Genomic DNA, 17,221 nt, shown 5'->3' with positions numbered 1-17,221 from the left:
TGCCAGGACTAATGAAGCTAAACTGAAACTATGCATAAATTTATAGAAGTATAACAGTCAATCACTCATGATACATCCAGAGAAGAAAGGCAAATAATAAAATGAGAGTGAAGGATGTTATCAAAGGTGGGAAAATGTAAAATATGGCACTAATTAGAAAATATTAACAATAAACATAAGTCCACCTTCTATAAGGTGGTTACTGTTATTGTATAAACAAATAATAGACTGCATTCAATAGAAATGAATGAGAACAATAATTTTCTTCTCATCTTAGTTGATGAGATACTTTGAAGTGCATAGTGCTATAAAGATGTGAATACTGAATTTGGTAACCTCCTTCAGAAGTCATGACAAGAGTAACTTTACTACATCAGAATTGATTTCTTCGTATATGATTTATTTAGACCAACTGAAACATAAAGTTATTATGTACCTATGCAGTAACTAAGTAAAATATGCCACCCATAAAATTATATTGCATAGCATCGAGAAATGTAAATTGAATATGAAAGTGGTGTTCTATAGAGGAATGACAAGAAGAAAATTACAGATAAAATATTTGTTAGAAATTAAAAATTGCACTTCACAGGGAATGAATAGGATAAAAGTTTACTAGAAATCGAACCATAACACAAATTCTGGTACCAGAAGGATGAACACTGTAGACCTACTCTTGAGGTAAATAAATGCATGTAACGCACGTAAATAATCTGAGTTGAAACGCTGGACAGTTTTACCTTCGTTCGTTATTGGTTTTTATTTTCTGGAATGGTTTTTTTGAATAAATTTATTTAACGTGTTATTACAGACTGTTATTAATTTGAATGTAGCTTTATTTGCCAGAACATGTTTCAAAAGTCGTTGTCTGTATTGCAGTTGAACATTTTGTACGATAAAAGATAGCAAAAAAGTACAGATTTTAATAACACGTCAAATGCAAGATTTGGGGTTAGTTTCTTGGATATTTTTGGTCTCTTATCTCTTTTTATGCCTGTGGCAATACTTAACGAATGTGAAAATTGCAAAGTGGGCTATCGTTTGGATACATGCTCAACTGAAGCTTCCCCTGCAGTTGCTGGATAAATCATTTCGCAGTTCGGAGGAAAACAGGATCTGATCTCAAACAGGAAAATTCTTTCTGGGTCCTACACAACCTCCATACTGAGAGCAACATTCAGATGAAGAACAGCTTCATTTAATATTGAAATTATTCCATAATTTCACATTTATTGTAACAGCTGTATCAAAATACGATACGAGCGGTGGTACACAGTACGGTGTATTTGGATTATTCCGATCTAAACTGGATACATCCACTCTCGTTGGAATCGTCTGCACTACAGTGTCGCCAGAGACTTTATTCTCCCTTCAAGGTCTGTATCTGTAATCTCTGGTCACCTGTTGCTTCTACTTCATACACGTACCACTTATCGTTGACTGCACGTGTTCATGTTGTTGAATGCGGATTTCGAGGCATGATAAACATGAAGCATATGTGCAGCCCCACTGTCAATAATGAAAGAAAAATTATGCCTATAATTCCTTATATTGCATTCTTACTGTCAGGCACTTGTTATTATCGGTTGATAGGAGGGGGAAGGCATTACGCAATCCTCAATAAATCGCTAATTGAAACAATCTGTAGTCAAGTGGCGCGTAGTAGGAAGGATGGAGTCGCTGCCGGCGGATAGAATAATTCGTGCTAAGAGCAGGGGTAACGTCATGCTCGCCGCTGTGGATTTTATAGCTGGTTCACTGGGTAATTAAAAAAAAAGTCCTTACAGCCTGTTTCATACTTTTACTTGGTGAATTTTGGTTCTAATAGCGGAAAAAACATTGTTTACCAATAGGTGGAATCAGTATGGTTTATGCGGGTCAGCCGCTGGATACTGTCAAAGTTAAAATGCAGACATTTCCAAATCTGTACCGAGGTATGATGGACTGTTTGCGACAGACATGGATGAAAGAAGGTTTACGTCGTGGCTTGTATGCCGGTGCAGTGCCCGCAGTAATTGCAAATGTTGCTGAGAAATCAGTTCTCTTTGTTGCTTATGGTTCGTGCCAAAAACTGATTATGAAGCTGACGGGCATACAGGTCAGTTAATAACAGTTTTAGTACTCACATAAAAGCTCGTTGCCCAATTATCATTCACAGAAGAAAAAGCGGCGTTAAAAGATCAAATTGAATGAATGAAGTGTTCAAAGCAGTAGACCAATGTTTCCAGTTTCGTGTTCTTTTAACTTGAAGTAGATATGCTTTATGTGGAAATTCCTTGTGTTGTCTTTATGCCACAATGGAAAAGGAAAAAAGCTTTCCAATCACATCATCAGCCATAAAGCTGCAGGATAAAGGACTTATCAAGTTTTTCACATACATTAGTCTTCAACAAAGTACATATACACACATGCTGCTTCACATTTTATAATTTCATATATCCACCCTTGAGTAGATCACTGCCTCTGGATTTCCTTGCAATCTAAGAGACAACACACTTCATTAATCTACTACCTATTCCTCTGGGTACTTCTTGTGGCCAACCCCATTTCATTTTTGTATGTTATAATTGCATCGCCCTCTTAAGTGTGTTTCCTAGTTGATCTGCATTTTCTCATGTTGAATAGCTTTCGTAATAAAGAAACCCATGTTTAATTGCTATAAGTCAAAACATGTACACTAACACAAATTTAAAATTTTCATTTTGCTCGCTTTGGAAGCTTGTCTTATTATATTTGATTTTTGGGCATACTTTAAAATTTGCTGAATTAAATTTTCACTTTGTGTGAATTTCATCTGCACTGGAGGTAAACAGTACAGTGTTAACATCAAAATGATAATGGCTCAGTGATGGTGGTTGTATGAAGTTTCTATTCCTCTCTTAATGGTGGTTCTTAAAACTTAGTAGGATCGACCGAGCGAGGTGGCGCAGTGGTTAGCACACTGGACTCGCATTCGGGAGGACGACGGTTCAATCCCGTCTCCGGCCATCCTGATTTAGGTTTTCCGTGATTTCCCTAAATCGTTTCAGGCAAATGCCGGGATGGTTCCTTTGAAAGGGCACGGCCAATTTCCTTCTCCATCCTTCCCTAACCCGAGCTTGCGCTCCGTCTCTAATGACCTCGTTGTCGACGGGACGTTAAACACCACTAACCACCACCACTTAGTAGGATCCTTGATGATTTTTGTTTTGTGCCCATTAGACCACGGTCTAGAGCATATTTGCCATATTGTCTCCCAGTACTGGAGACACAATCAAAGGCCATAAAGACTCAGAAATCAGTTTTAAACATAAAAGATCGGCAAGCCACGTTTTTTGTATGGGTAACCATTCCAGCTTGCTGAGTTTTTTTAGTTTGAAACTGCTTTCTGAGTCATTGTAGCCTCTGATGATGTCTCCAGCACTGGCTGGCAGATGAAGCATTATGTAGAGAAATATTCCTTGGATCATGACATAAAGCCCATAAAACAAAAATCAAATGCTGGTCATGAAAGCATGCATTTCTAAGTTGGCTTTTTCATAATAGTTTATGTCTGTCTCCCAGTGTTTTTGACAGTTCAGGTTTTTCTGTGTTTCTATGCTGCTTTTCAATTGAGCAAAAGATGATGCATATGAGCTGCCTTTGTATACACTCAGTATACCTGACAGTAGTAATTGGTGTGGATCCCACACAATTGAGCAGCATTGTAGGGTGGGCTGCACGGCAAGTAATCTCCATTGTAGATGGAATCCATTTTCCCAGTATTCTACCAATGAATTGAAGTTTGTCACCTGAGTTTACCTATAACAGCCGGTCTGATAATTCCATTTCATTTTCCTACAAATTGTTAAACAGGTATTTGTATAAACTGATTTAATTCCGTTTGTGGCCGATTGTTACGGTCATCATAAATACTTTTTTTTCCTCATATTTTGAAGTGCATGATTTTACATCTTTGAACATTTGATGCAAGTTGACAATTTTTGCATCTATTTGAAAAATTGCCGAGACCAGACTGAATACATGTGCATTTTTTTGGACAGTACTTCATTATAGGTGATTGTGTCATCTACAAAAAAGTCTCAGATTTCTATTAATATTGTCAGCCAGGTTAATAATATATGACGTGAACAGCGTGGGTCCCACGACACTTGCCTGCCATATTCCAGAAGTAACTGTTACGCATATTGATGTCACTGCAACCAAAATGTATAAAACTCAGGCAGAATAATAATTCTTCACCATTATGCTGTTCTGTTTGTTTCACAACTTGCAAATAATTTGAAGTTACTTTGTGTCCTTGCTTACTGAAGTTCAATGTTCTTTTTTATTATTATGCTGTTTCTTATAATTATTATCAATATTTTTGTTATATATTTACTTTCACTTAAATTTTGAGAACTGGTGGCAGTAGAAATATTGGTTGTGGGACAGACTAATCTGTAGTATTGCTCGAGGTAATTACATTGAAAGGCAAAATTTCATTTTGGGTTGGTGAAGGCAATTAATGTGATTATGAAATAAACTTGGTTTGTAACAGACTGATTTGGAAGTGTAGCTTGAAGACCATGTTCACTCCATATGTAATGTAACTTGCATTATAAATGACTGAAACAATGAGCTAAATCCAGAAAGGCTGTATTACACATGAAAAAATAATTTAATGAGTATTTTGATGTGTATTATGTAAGGTATGCCAAATGTCAACTACATAATACGCAAGGGGTTGAATACATAACTCTTCCTGTAGAATGCAATGACCAAGACATTTTTGCAGATCTGCGCTATTGGGTTGTAAACAGAATACAATCTTATGGAATACTGATCCAGCTGATTTTCGACTGCATTCAGGATTTGTTAGTGGATAGAACTCAACATTTCATTCTTAATGGGCCAGTATCAAATATAGCAGGGCTAGTAGTTTAGGAAGTACCCTAAGGGAGTATTATGGGGTAATTAGTATTCAAAATATATTTATATGATCTGATTTGTAATGTCAGAAGATCTTTGAGGCTGTTCACAGAGAATGCTGTTGTACATAAAAAAAAGTCCACATGCAGAAAATACTAGCGACATGCAGGAACACCTGGTAAGTGTGGTTTCTTGGTGAAGGGCTGGTAGCAGACACACAACATAATGAAATACACATTTTGTGTGTAAGTAAAAGGAAAAAGATACAATTCAATTACACTGAATATAAATTAATCTGACATTGTGCGTAAATGGTAGAAGAAACATATTATTGAACTGCACTATTGCTGACATATCACTGGTAAAGTTTCAAGAAGTATCCATACTGCCTGACCTAAATTGGATCATAAAAAGAAAAGTAGTTGGTGGAAAGCAGGTACCATGTTGCCATTCATTGCCAGAACACTAAGGAAATATACACAATAATTATTGCACACTCAGTTTCAGAGGTGATGCATCAAAGGTGATGAAAAGAATGATATGCAAATGAAGGGAAAATAAAATTTAAGATCTGTTAAATAATGATCAGATTGGCTGTAGGAAATGTAAGTAAAGGCATCTTGTACTTGAGGATCAACACAATTCATAGGATTGGTAAAAGTGCACTGATGATGTTGCTTTTCCAGGGGCTACTGCTGTTGGTAATGGTTACAATCAGTCACAGGAAGTAGACACAACATATCACAAATCAGATGGAGGTAGAAAATGAGATTCTTATTTGTAATTTCCAGTGGTTCGTAGATAAAGTTAGCTTGCATTTGTGAATTTAATCATATTGTTGGAATTTTTGGCAGAATGAGAAATAAAAATGAAAGTAGATTATTGCAGTGACATATGTGTATCTTTGGCTATGCTACATGTCTGTCTGTTATGGCAGTTGTACTTTTGTTTTGAGATTTATTAGCTTCATCAACTCTCAAGCAAATTATCACATTACAACCTAACCTAGGCCTCGGCGTATGCTACAGGTCAGTCTGTTAGCACATTCAGTTTTCTTCCATTCCATTCATATTCATTTGCTTCTCCAACACCACAAGACTGTTGCACTCCAACCTAATGTAGGCCTCAGACTTTGCTAGATGTCAGTCTAGTAGCATAAGTAGTTTTTTCAATCACCAAAGCAATAGTTGGGCACACTGATGACAGCTTCACAGTATATTTACTCCCTTATTAAGTTTGTTGTCAATTATCAATCACAGTTCCAAAACAGCAGTAACATTCATAAATGTAATAGTAGAAGGAAAAATGGTTTATACTATGTCACATTACACTGTGCCATGGAGAGGAGGGAAGTAGTCATCCATAAAAATCTTTCGCCATCTACCCAGTAATGCAAAGAAATTTTTTAATATAGTTAAGTACAAACTACTTACATATGTACACATGTAAAAAGAACCAACTTAAAAAATTATGTAAATGGTCAGCATGTTGCCATATCACAGCAAGAGATCATGATTATTAACCATGGAACATGTAAATGAGTAACTAAGAAATAAACTAGCAAGACTGTTTCATTAATTCAAATGTATTACACAATTATTACTTCTGTGCTCATCAAGTATTGTTGCTATTACATGTTGTGAAGGAGAAAAATATATACAAAATGAGATCAAATTGACCAGCTATACAAACAAGAGGTCAGCTTCACTTTACAGCCAAAAATTCTGCTGTCCAAAGTGCTTTTTCATTTTCTTCAAGTAAATTGTTTATAATAAATGATCCATGAAACTTCCTGCAGACGGGCAGTTGTGTCTCCTGCGCTTTCCCCATATTCACGGAGAGCCTCTTTAGTTATGTCTCACACAGTCTTAGGTTTCCTAGCAAACTTTGTCATTCCAGATGTCAGTTTGTTCAGTGTCTTTCTTGCCATACATGGCATGTCATGACCAACAGCAAGTCTCTCTCCAAAATCTTGAGATTGACGTCCAGGTGGTCCAATTAACCAGAGCGCCATCTGAAAGGACCAAAGAATTATGAAAACCAGTAAGCAGCCATAAAATTCATAATAATCAAGCAGTGAAAATTATTCTGGTGGTCTCCATATTGAAAACAAATGTTATCAATTTATATAATCTGCCAAAGAAATTGTTAGATTCAGTGATTATCAGTGGCAACTGTATGTTATCGCTCAATAGTTTACGACAAATGTCAGTGAATTGCACTTTAGCCCATAGGATTTGCGGACCCAGAAAAAGCATTTGACAATGTGAAATTGTCATGTTTGAAATGACTAGAAAAATGGATAAAATCTAAGGGAAAGATGGGTAATAAACACTATGTGATCAAAAGTATCCGGACGCCTGGCTGAAAATGACTTACAAGTTCGTGGCACCCTCCATTGGTAATGCTGGAATTCAATATGGTGTTGGCCCATCCTTAGCCTTGAGACAGCTTCCATTCTCGCAGGCATATGTTTTTTGTGTGCCACCTGGGAGTGGAGTAGGGGACAGGGAGGCTTTTCCCATATGGGAATACACTATACTGAATAACCACAAGTATTTTGTTACAGTGCAGATCAATCTGTGTCATGAGTATTTGCACTCTAGGTCAGATTAGATGTACTTTTCATTCCACACGTCCGTAGTCAGGAGATCTTTGAGTATGTGGAACACATCACAAAACAAGAATAAGCAAAAACAGTGAAACAGTAGAGAAAATAACATCATTATATGACTAAGAAACATGACTGTTAGGGTCACTTACCGAAAACTCTTCCCAAGGAAAAGGGAGCGTATGTTTGTTCGTTGAACTGTTTCAGTAATTTCAAGGCAAATGCAAAAGGATAAGCATGTATTAATTGTTAGCAGTTTAAAAGTAGACCAAATCATGGTACCATTAAGGAAATAGCAGCAAGGAAAGGAAAGGAATGCCAAGTGCACTCACAGTGCATTTCTGGGGGCCTTGTTCAATATGCTGAAGAGGCTATTCTGGCAGCCATTGAGGGAACAGGATGCAACCAAGTGCAGGTAGTGGCTTCTGTTAGAACAAATGATGCCCGTCATCTGGCCTCCAAGATCATACTTGTATCATTCTACCACTAGCACAGAGTTTTAACAAAGCTCACACTTTGCAGCATTTTCTCCAGAGCTGATCATGGCCCTCTGGTTATGAGTCAAGTGGAAAGATTGAACTGAGACTTTGAAGATTCAGTGACAAGCTAGGCTGCGATTTTATGGACTTGGGCAATAGGGTCCCTCTCAATGGTGTTGGGTGTGCACTACACATAAGAGTCTGCTATCCACTTAGCTGACTACATATGGGGTGCACACAAGATTTTTTTTTTTTAGATTAGGTGACTGTCCCCCCCCCCCCCCCCCCCCCCCCCACCGCCACCCCAGGTGGGAGTATTAAAATCCTAGTGATTAAGTGCTAAAGCATTCACAACAATGTACCAGAGTTTCAAGTGCTCCTGAAAAACTGTGGAACTCACATTATATTAGGTATAGAAAGTTGATTAAAATCCAAAATTGACAGCAGTGAGATATTTGGAGAAGATTTAAGCAGATATAGAAAGGATAAGCTAATGGTAAATGGAGGTGGTATGTTTATCACAGTAGACAAGAAACTCAAATCCACTGAGATTGAAACTGAAACTGCATTGTGGTTGCCTGGGCAAGACTCACTATCAAAGGTGTACATAAACTTACAACAGGAACCTTCTATCAAACACCAAGTGCACATTCAGATTTAAAAAGAACAGAGAAAACTTAACTTCACCAGTACTTATGTTTCCCAGATACATTGCTGTCGTTGGAAGAGGCTTTAATCATCCAATGATCAGTTGGAAAAATTACAGTTTGTAATTGATAGACCTGACAAGACATCCTGTAAAACATTACTAAATGTATTATTTGAGTACTACTCCTAGAACAGTTTGTTTGGAATCTGACTCACAGTGGAAATATGTTAGGATTAAGGCCAACAGATAGAACTGACCTCGTTGAATGTCCACATTGGAACTGGTACAAGTGACCATGAGGCAGTTGCAGCAACAATTATTACCAAAGTAGAAAGAGCAATTAAAACTAGTAGAAGGATTTACATGTTCTGCAAAATAGTTTTTGAAGGAGATTGCTTACCAGTCACTCATGAGTCCCAACCTAAAATGTTACTCAAGAGTGTGGGACTGTACAAAACTGGACTAAACCATCGTTCTTCCTGCAGTCCATATGTGAATATAATGGGAAGAAGCAGGAGTAACTAGTACATTGGGAAGTTCAATCTGCCATGCACTTCACACTGGTTTGGTTTGCAGAGTAAAGATATAGATCTGCATATGATCTTAAGAAGTTTTCAGTATTACTTTACCTATTTTACAGGGTTGATTATCATCATGCGCAGGTGTTTAATCTATGTGACCCACTGTTGTGAGTAAGATTGTATTTTTAACTTTATTTATGAACTCAATGATCATTTATCTGACATGGTATTTGTTGCATGAACAATAAATAGAATGAGATGTTTTGGAGTGCTACCTATAAGTAATATCACAAAAAGGAGAAAATCACTTTTGCTGTTCAAGGCACTTCACCATGATACAAAGACAGAAATATGAGTCATTCCTCAAGTGTTGGGGTACCATTAATCATTTGTGTCTAGTGCTAGCATCCACTTTCATGTGTGGAGATGTGATGAAGCCTCTTCACAGTGTGAATATAACAATGATGTTGTTGCGGTCTTCAGTCCAGAGACTGGTTTGATGCAGCTCTCCATGCTACTCTATCCTGTGCAAGTTTCTTCATCTCCCAGTACCTACAGCAACCTATATCTTTCTGAATCTGCTTAGTATATTCATGTCTTGGTCTCCCTCTGCGATTTTTACCCTCCACACTGCCTCCCTCCAATACTAAATTGGTGATCGCTTGATGCCTCAGAATATGTCCTACCAAGCGATCCCTTCTTCTAGTCAAGTTGTGCCACAAATTTCTCTTCTCCCCAATTCTATTGAATACCTCCTCATTATTTATATGATCTACCCATCTAATCTTCAGCATTTTTCTGTAGCACCACATTTCGAAAGCTTCTATTCTCTTCTTGTCCAAACTATTTATTGTCCACATTTCACTTCCATACATGGCCAACTCCATACAAATACTTTCAGAAATGACTTCCTGATGCTCAAATCTATACTCTATGATAACAAGTTTCTCTTCTTCAGAAATGCTTTCCTTGCCATTGCCAGTCTACATTTTATATCCTCTCTACTTCGACCGTCATCAGTTATTTTGCTCCCCAAATAGCAAAACTCATTTACTACTTTAAGTGCCTCATTTCCTAATCTAATTCCCTCAGCATCACCCGACTTAATTCGACTACATTCCATTATCCTCGTTTTGCTTTTGTTGATGTTCATCTTATATCCTCCTTTCAAGACGCTATCCATTCCGTTCAACTGCTCTTCCAAGTCCTTTGCTGTCTCTGACAGAATTACAATGTCATCGGTGAATCTCAAAGTTTTTATTTCTTCTCCATGGATTTTAATTCCTACTCCAATTTTTCTTTTGTTTCCTTTACTGCTTGCTCAATATACAGATTGAATAACGTCGGGGTAGGCTGTAAACCTGTCTTACTCCCTTCCCAACCACTGGTTCCCTTTCATGCCCCTCGACTCTTAAAACTGCCATCTGGTTTCTGCACAAATTGTAAATAGCCTTTCGCTCCCTGTATTTTACCCCTGCCAGCTTCAGAATTTGAAAGAGAGATTCCAGTCAACATTGTCAAAAGCTTTCTCTAAGTCTACAAATGCTAGAAACATAGGTTTGCTTTTCCTTAATTTAGCTTCTAAGAAAAGTCGTAGGGTCAGTATTGCCTCACATGTTCAGATATTTCTACAGAACCCAAACTGATCTTCCCCGAGGTCGGCTTCTACTAGTTTTTCCATTCGTCTGTAAGGAATTCGCATTACTATTTTGCAGCCGTGACTTATTAAACTGATAGTTCGGTAATTTTCACATCTGTCAACACCTGCTTTCTTTGGGATTGGAATTATTATATTCTTCTTGAAGTCTGAGGGTATTTTGCCTGTCTCATACATCTTGCTCACCAGATGCTAGAGTTTTGTCAGGACTGGCTCTCCCAAGGCTATCAGTAGTTCTAATGGAATGTTGTCTACGCCCGGGGCTTGTTTCGGCTTAGGTCTTTCAAACAGTTGAAACTGCACTTAGGAATATCAACAATTTAGGAAAAGACACATTGCTACTTACCATAATGAAGAAAGTCAAGTTGCAGACAGGCACAGTTAAAAGACATTTACATAAATCTTTTGGTGACAGCCTTAATCAGTAAAAGAGAGACACATACTATTCACACACACATGCGAACACACCTCATGCACACATGACCACAAACTCCGCCATATTGGGCTGGAGTTGGCAGTTATTTGTGCGTGAGGTGTCCTTGCTTGTGTGTGTGATTGGTGTGTGTCTGTTTCTTACTGATTAAGGCTGTGGCTGAAAGCTTTTTGTAAGTGTCTTTCATTTCTGCCTCTCTGCAAATCGATGTGTCTTTTTTATGGTAAGTAGCAACCTGTCTTTTCCTACATTATTTTTTTTACTGTGTCTGACAATCAAGAGAAGCAACAAGAGATGACCATTATTTCTTGCTCACAGACCACTAGTATGTGCAGCATGATACTTGACTGAATTGATCTTCACAGGACATGACACAGCATATCAGTCTGAACTGTCCACAGTTGCACTCAACATGAGGTAATGTATGACGCATTGATAGTGTGGAACTGGATAAGGGACTTTATAGATAGAGTTTCCACAAAAATGATCTGTTGTCTCATGATTTAAATGTACTTATGAGTATGCCCCCCCCCCCCCCTCCCCGAACCATGGACCTTGCCATTGATGGGGAGGCGTGCGTGCCTCAGCGATTTAATAGTCATGGGTGACTGGAGTTCGATAGTAGGAAAAGGAAGAGAAGGAAATGTAGTAGGTGAATATGGATTGGGGGTAAGAAATGAAAGAGGAAGCTGCCTGGTAGAATTTTGCACAGAGCACGACTTAATCATAGCTAACATTGGGTTCAAGAATCATAAAAGAAGGTTGTATATATGGATAAACCCTGGAGATACTAAAAGGTTTCAGATAGATTATATAATGGTAAGACAGAGATTTAGAAACCAGGTTTTAAATTGTAAGACATTTCCTGGAGCAGATGTGGACTCTGACCACAATCTATTGGTTATGAACTGTACATTAAAACTGAAGAAACTACAAAAAGGTGCTAATTTAAGGAGATGGGACCTGGATAAACTGATTAAACCAGAGGTTGTACAGAGTTTCAGGGAGAACATAAGGGAACAATTGACAAGAATGGGGGAAAGAAATACAGAAGAAGAAGAATGGGTAGCTTTGAGGGATGAAATGGTGAAGGCAGCAGAGGATCAAGTAGGTAAAAAGACGAGGGCTAGTAGAAATCCTTGGGTAACAGAAGAGATATTGAATTTAATTGATGAAAGGAGAAAATATAAAAATGAAGTAAATGAAGCAGGCAAACAGGAATACAAACGTCTCAAAAAGGGGTTCGACAGGATGTGCAAAATGGTTAAGCAGGGATGGCTACAGGACAAATGTAAGGATGTAGAGGCTTATCTCACTAGGGGTAAGATAGATACTGCCTACAGGAAAATTAAAGAGACCTTTGGAGAAAAGAGAACCACTTGTATGAATATCAAGAGCTCAGATGGAAACCTGGAAACCCAGTTCTAAGCAAAGAAGGGAAAGCAGAAAGGTGGAAGGAGTATATAGAGGCTCTATACAAGGGCGATGTACTTGAGGACAATATTATGGAAATGGAAGAGGATGTAGATGAAGATGAAAAGGGAGATATGATACTGCGTGAAAAGTTTGACAGAGCACTGAAGGACCTGAGTCGAAACAAGGCCCCGGGAGTAGACAACATTCCATTAGAACAACTGACAGCCTTTGGAGAGCTAGTCCTGACAAAACTCTAGCATCTGGTGAGCAAGATGTATGAGACAGGCGAAATACCCTCAGACTTCAAGAAGAATATAATAATTCCAATCCCAAAGAAAGCAGGTGTTGACAGATGTGAAAATTACCGAACTATCAGTTTAATAAGTCACGGCTGCAAAATAGTAATGCGAATTCTTTACAGACGAATGGAAAAACTAGTAGAAGCTGACCTCGGGGAAGATCAGTTTGGATTCCGTAGAAATATCGGAACACGTGAGGCAATACTGACCCTACGACTTTTCTTAGAAGCTAGATTAAGGAAAAGCAAACCTACGTTTCTAGCATTTGTAGACTTAGAGAAAGCTATTGACAGTGTTGACTGGAATCTCTCTTTCAAATTGTGAAGGTGGCAGGGGTAAAATACAGGGAGCGAAAAGCTATTTACAATTTGTACACAAACCAGATGGCAGTTATGAGAGTTGAGGGACATGAAAGGGAACCAGTGGTTGGGAAGGGAGTGAGACAGGGTTGTAGCCTCTCTCCAATGTTATTCAATCTCTATATTGAGCAAGCAGTGAAGGAAACAAAATAAAATTCAGAGTAGGTATTAAAATCCATGGAGAAGAAATAAAAACTTTGAGGTTCGTCGATGACATTGTAATTCTGTCAGAGACAGCAATGGACCTGGAAGAGCAGCTGAACAGAATGGACAGTGTCTCAAAAAGCGGATATAAGATGAACATCAATGAAAGCAACACAAGGATAATGGAATGTAGTTGAATTAAACCGGGTTATGCTGAGGGTATTAGATTAGGAAATGAGACTCTTAAAGTAGTAAATGAGTTTTGCTATTTGGGGAGCAAAATAACTGATGACGATCAAAGTAGAGAGGATATAAAATGTAGACTGGCAATGGCAAGGAAAGCATTTCTGAAGAAGAGAAATTTGTTATCATAGAGTATAGATTTGAGCATCAGGAAGTCATTTCTGAAAGTATTTGTATGGAGTTGGCCATGTATGGAAGTGAAATGTGGACGATAAATAGTTTGGACAAGAAGAGAATAGAAGCTTTCGAAATGTGGTGCTACAGAAAATTGCTGAAGATTAGATGGGTAGATCATATAACTAATGAGGAGGTGTTGTTGTTGTGGTCTTCAGTCCTGAGACTGGTTTGATGCAGCTCTCCATGCTACTCTATCCTGTGCAAGCTTCTTCATCTCCCAGTACCTACTGCAACCTACATCCTTCTGAATCTGCTTAGTGTATTCGTCTCTTGGTCTCCCCCTACGATTATTACCCTCCACGCTGCCCTCCAATACTAAATTGGTGATCCCTTGATGCCTCAGAACATGACCTACCAACCGATCCCTTCTTCTGGTCAAGTTGTGCCACAAACTTCTCTTCTCCCCAATCCTATTCAATACTTCCTCATTAGTTATGTGATCTACCCATCTAATCTTCAGCATTCTTCTGTAGCACCACATTTCGAAAGCTTCTATTCTCTTCTTGTCCAAACTATTTACCGTCCATGTTTCACATCCATACATTGCTACACTCCATACAAATACTTTCAGAAATGACTTCCTGACACTTAAATCTATACTCGATGTTAACAAATTTCTCTTCTTCAGAAACGCTTTCCTTGCCATTGCCAGTCTACATTTTATATCCTCTCTACTTCGACCATCATCAGTTATTTTGCTCCCCAAATAGCAAAACTCCTTTACTACTTTAAGTGTCTCATTTCCTAATCTAATACCCTCAGCATCACCCGACTTAATTCGACTACATTCCATTATCCTCGTTTTGCTTTTGTTGATGTTCATCTTATATCCTCCCTTCAAGACACCATCCATTCCGTTCAACTGCTCTTCCAAGTCCTTTGCTGTCTCTGACAGAATTACAATGTCATCGGCGAACCTCAAAGTTTTTATTTCTTCTCCATGGATTTTAATACCTACTCCGAATTTTTCTTTTGTTTCCTTTACTGCTTGCTCAATATACAGATTGAATAACATCGGGGAGAGGCTACAACCCTGTCTTACTCCCTTCCCAACCACTGCTTCCCTTTCATATCCCTCGACTCTTATAACTGCCATCTGGTTTCTGTACAAATTGTAAATAGCCTTTCGCTCCCTGTATTTTACCCCTGCCACCTTTAGAATTTGAAAGAGAGTATTCCAGTCAACATTGTCAAAAGCTTTCTCTAAGTCTACAAATGCTAGAAAAGTAGGTTTGCCTTTACTTAATCTTTCTTCTAAGATAAGTCGTAAGGTCAGTATTGCCTCACGTGTTCCAGTATTTCTACGGAATCCAAACTGATCTTCCCCGAGGTCAGCTTCTACTAGTTTTTCCATTCGTCTGTAAAGAATTCGTGTTAGTATTTTGCAGGAGGTATTGAATAGAATTGGGGAGAAGAGAAATTTGTGGCACAACTTGACTAGAAGAAGGGATCACTTGGTAGGACATGTTCTGAGGCATCAAGGGATCACCAATTTAGTATTGGAGGGAGGCAGTGTGGAGGGTAAAAATCATAGAGGGAGACCAAGAGATGAATACACTAAGCAGATTCAGAAGGATGTAGGTTGCAGTAGGTACTGGGAGATGAAGAAGCTTGCACGGGATAGAGTAGAATGGAGAGCTGCATCAAACCAGTCTCAGGGCTGAAGCCCACAACAACAACGTGAGTATGATAACTAATAAGTTCACATGTGAAAAATGAAAATGATATGAAAGCAACTCGGTATTTTTCATTGGAACTTTCCATTGTCATGGTGATGGGTGACAGGGTGGGCAAGAATGAGCACTAGTAGGCGCACACAACTTCACCCCACCTGAATGGGTGCTCGAAAGGACTGGCAAGGATACACTAACTTTTTCCTATGTCGTGTTGATTCCAGTGCAAATCATTTACATTTTATGAATGACTGTTTTTCATCACAAAACTCAATTGACGAACAATAAATGAGAAGACAAAGCTGTTACTGGAATTATAAGTGCAGAATGCTTGGAACTTGCTTGGGTGATACATGGCAGCTAGGAGAACATCTCCCTGAATGTAGCAGAGCTTGAAATTTGTGGTCTTGAGGAGTGCGAAATTGTCCTGTGGAAACTTGAAAGTAATCTCCTTGCGTCTATGCCAGGCAGGTGGAAAGCTAATCAATACAAGGTGCTTGAGAAGTTGTTAATCATTTCTAAGAAATAGTACTTTAATTTAAATGAAGTGTTTATAGTGTGAAAGAAGAGGAATATAAAATGGAAGAAGACACTTTAATTCAATGAAATCATTCCATTCTCCATGACTGCCCACCACAGCCAAACAGAGTTGCCCTCTGTCTTTGGTGCACACCTAAACATGTTATTGTACGCACCACTTCCGAGATGCGTTCATGCAGAGTTGCACACCCCACACTTCACGTAGCATGCCTGACTGTTGAAATGACACCATGTGAAGAGGTCGAAAGTTGTTAGATAAGGCAAAGGTGCTGCCGAGAACTGTGGTGTGCTTTGTCCAATCCTGCATCCTGGGAATGTCTTGCTGAGGTAATTACACACAGTGTGCAAACATTGTGGTGTGTCCCATTCTGTTGAAGTACCATTGAATCCAGAATGTTGTCAGAAAATAGTGGGATTGTAGGAGTTGCTCAAGCATGCCCAAGTATGATGATGATGATGTTGTAATTGTTGCTTCAGCAAAAAATAGTGGACAGTAAAAACTCTGTTCTACAAGGCCCAGTCACACATTTACCTTTGGAATGCTACTTTACAGTTCCATGACAGCTGTATCTACAGAACACAAATCTTACTCAGTTAATAGAAAATTTTGATTTGCGTGTCACATGATCATTGATAAAAAAGTTCGTTAACAGTTTGTATATTGGTGCTCCAACAGAAGTCACTGTATTCAGTTGCTCTTGGGAAGAAGAGTTTGATATTTAAAAAGGTAATTTGGATGGTCTTATGTACATATGTACGAGGGAGGGAGGGTGGGTATATGATCTCATTAGCTGCCTACAGATGAGGAGCTGTTTTATATCTATATGTGCATGGCATTTCAGTTGTCTGATTAATGCCTGCACTTAATCCTAAAACAGGGTTTTTGCTCTTTTTCATACAAAGATGATTGTCTTGTTAAACTAGGAATAGCAATTAATGTGAACATTCTTACTGTCAAAAACATGCTGATAGGTCCTCCAACTCCACATGTTTCATATTTTGACAACATTTGCTTCGTATTTTATTTGATGCTTTAGAATTTATCGGGATGTGTAACTATTTTTGCTACTACATCATTAATAAAGAAGATTGCAAACTTGGTATAAAACAGTAATTATTTATTTTTACAA

The 17,221-nt window shown here is 38.3% G+C and overlaps 1 protein-coding gene across 1 annotated transcript in view; it reads left to right on the top strand.

Annotated features, from left to right (window-relative positions):
- Positions 1–1,671: 1,671 nt before the first annotated feature.
- The window catches only part of LOC126176747 (mitochondrial ornithine transporter 1-like), a 39,404-nt gene continuing 23,854 nt past the window's right edge, over positions 1,672–17,221 (top strand). The window contains exons 1-2 of the mRNA XM_049923916.1: positions 1,672–1,762; positions 1,854–2,098. Of these exons, the coding sequence (XP_049779873.1) occupies positions 1,672–1,762; positions 1,854–2,098 (336 nt within the window). The remainder of the gene's footprint in view (positions 1,763–1,853; positions 2,099–17,221) is intronic.

Source organism: Schistocerca cancellata, chromosome 3 (assembly GCF_023864275.1).
Source record: "Schistocerca cancellata isolate TAMUIC-IGC-003103 chromosome 3, iqSchCanc2.1, whole genome shotgun sequence".
Classification (NCBI taxonomy): Eukaryota; Metazoa; Arthropoda; class Insecta; order Orthoptera; family Acrididae; genus Schistocerca; species Schistocerca cancellata.
This window is presented reverse-complemented; position numbering and strand designations above follow the sequence as displayed.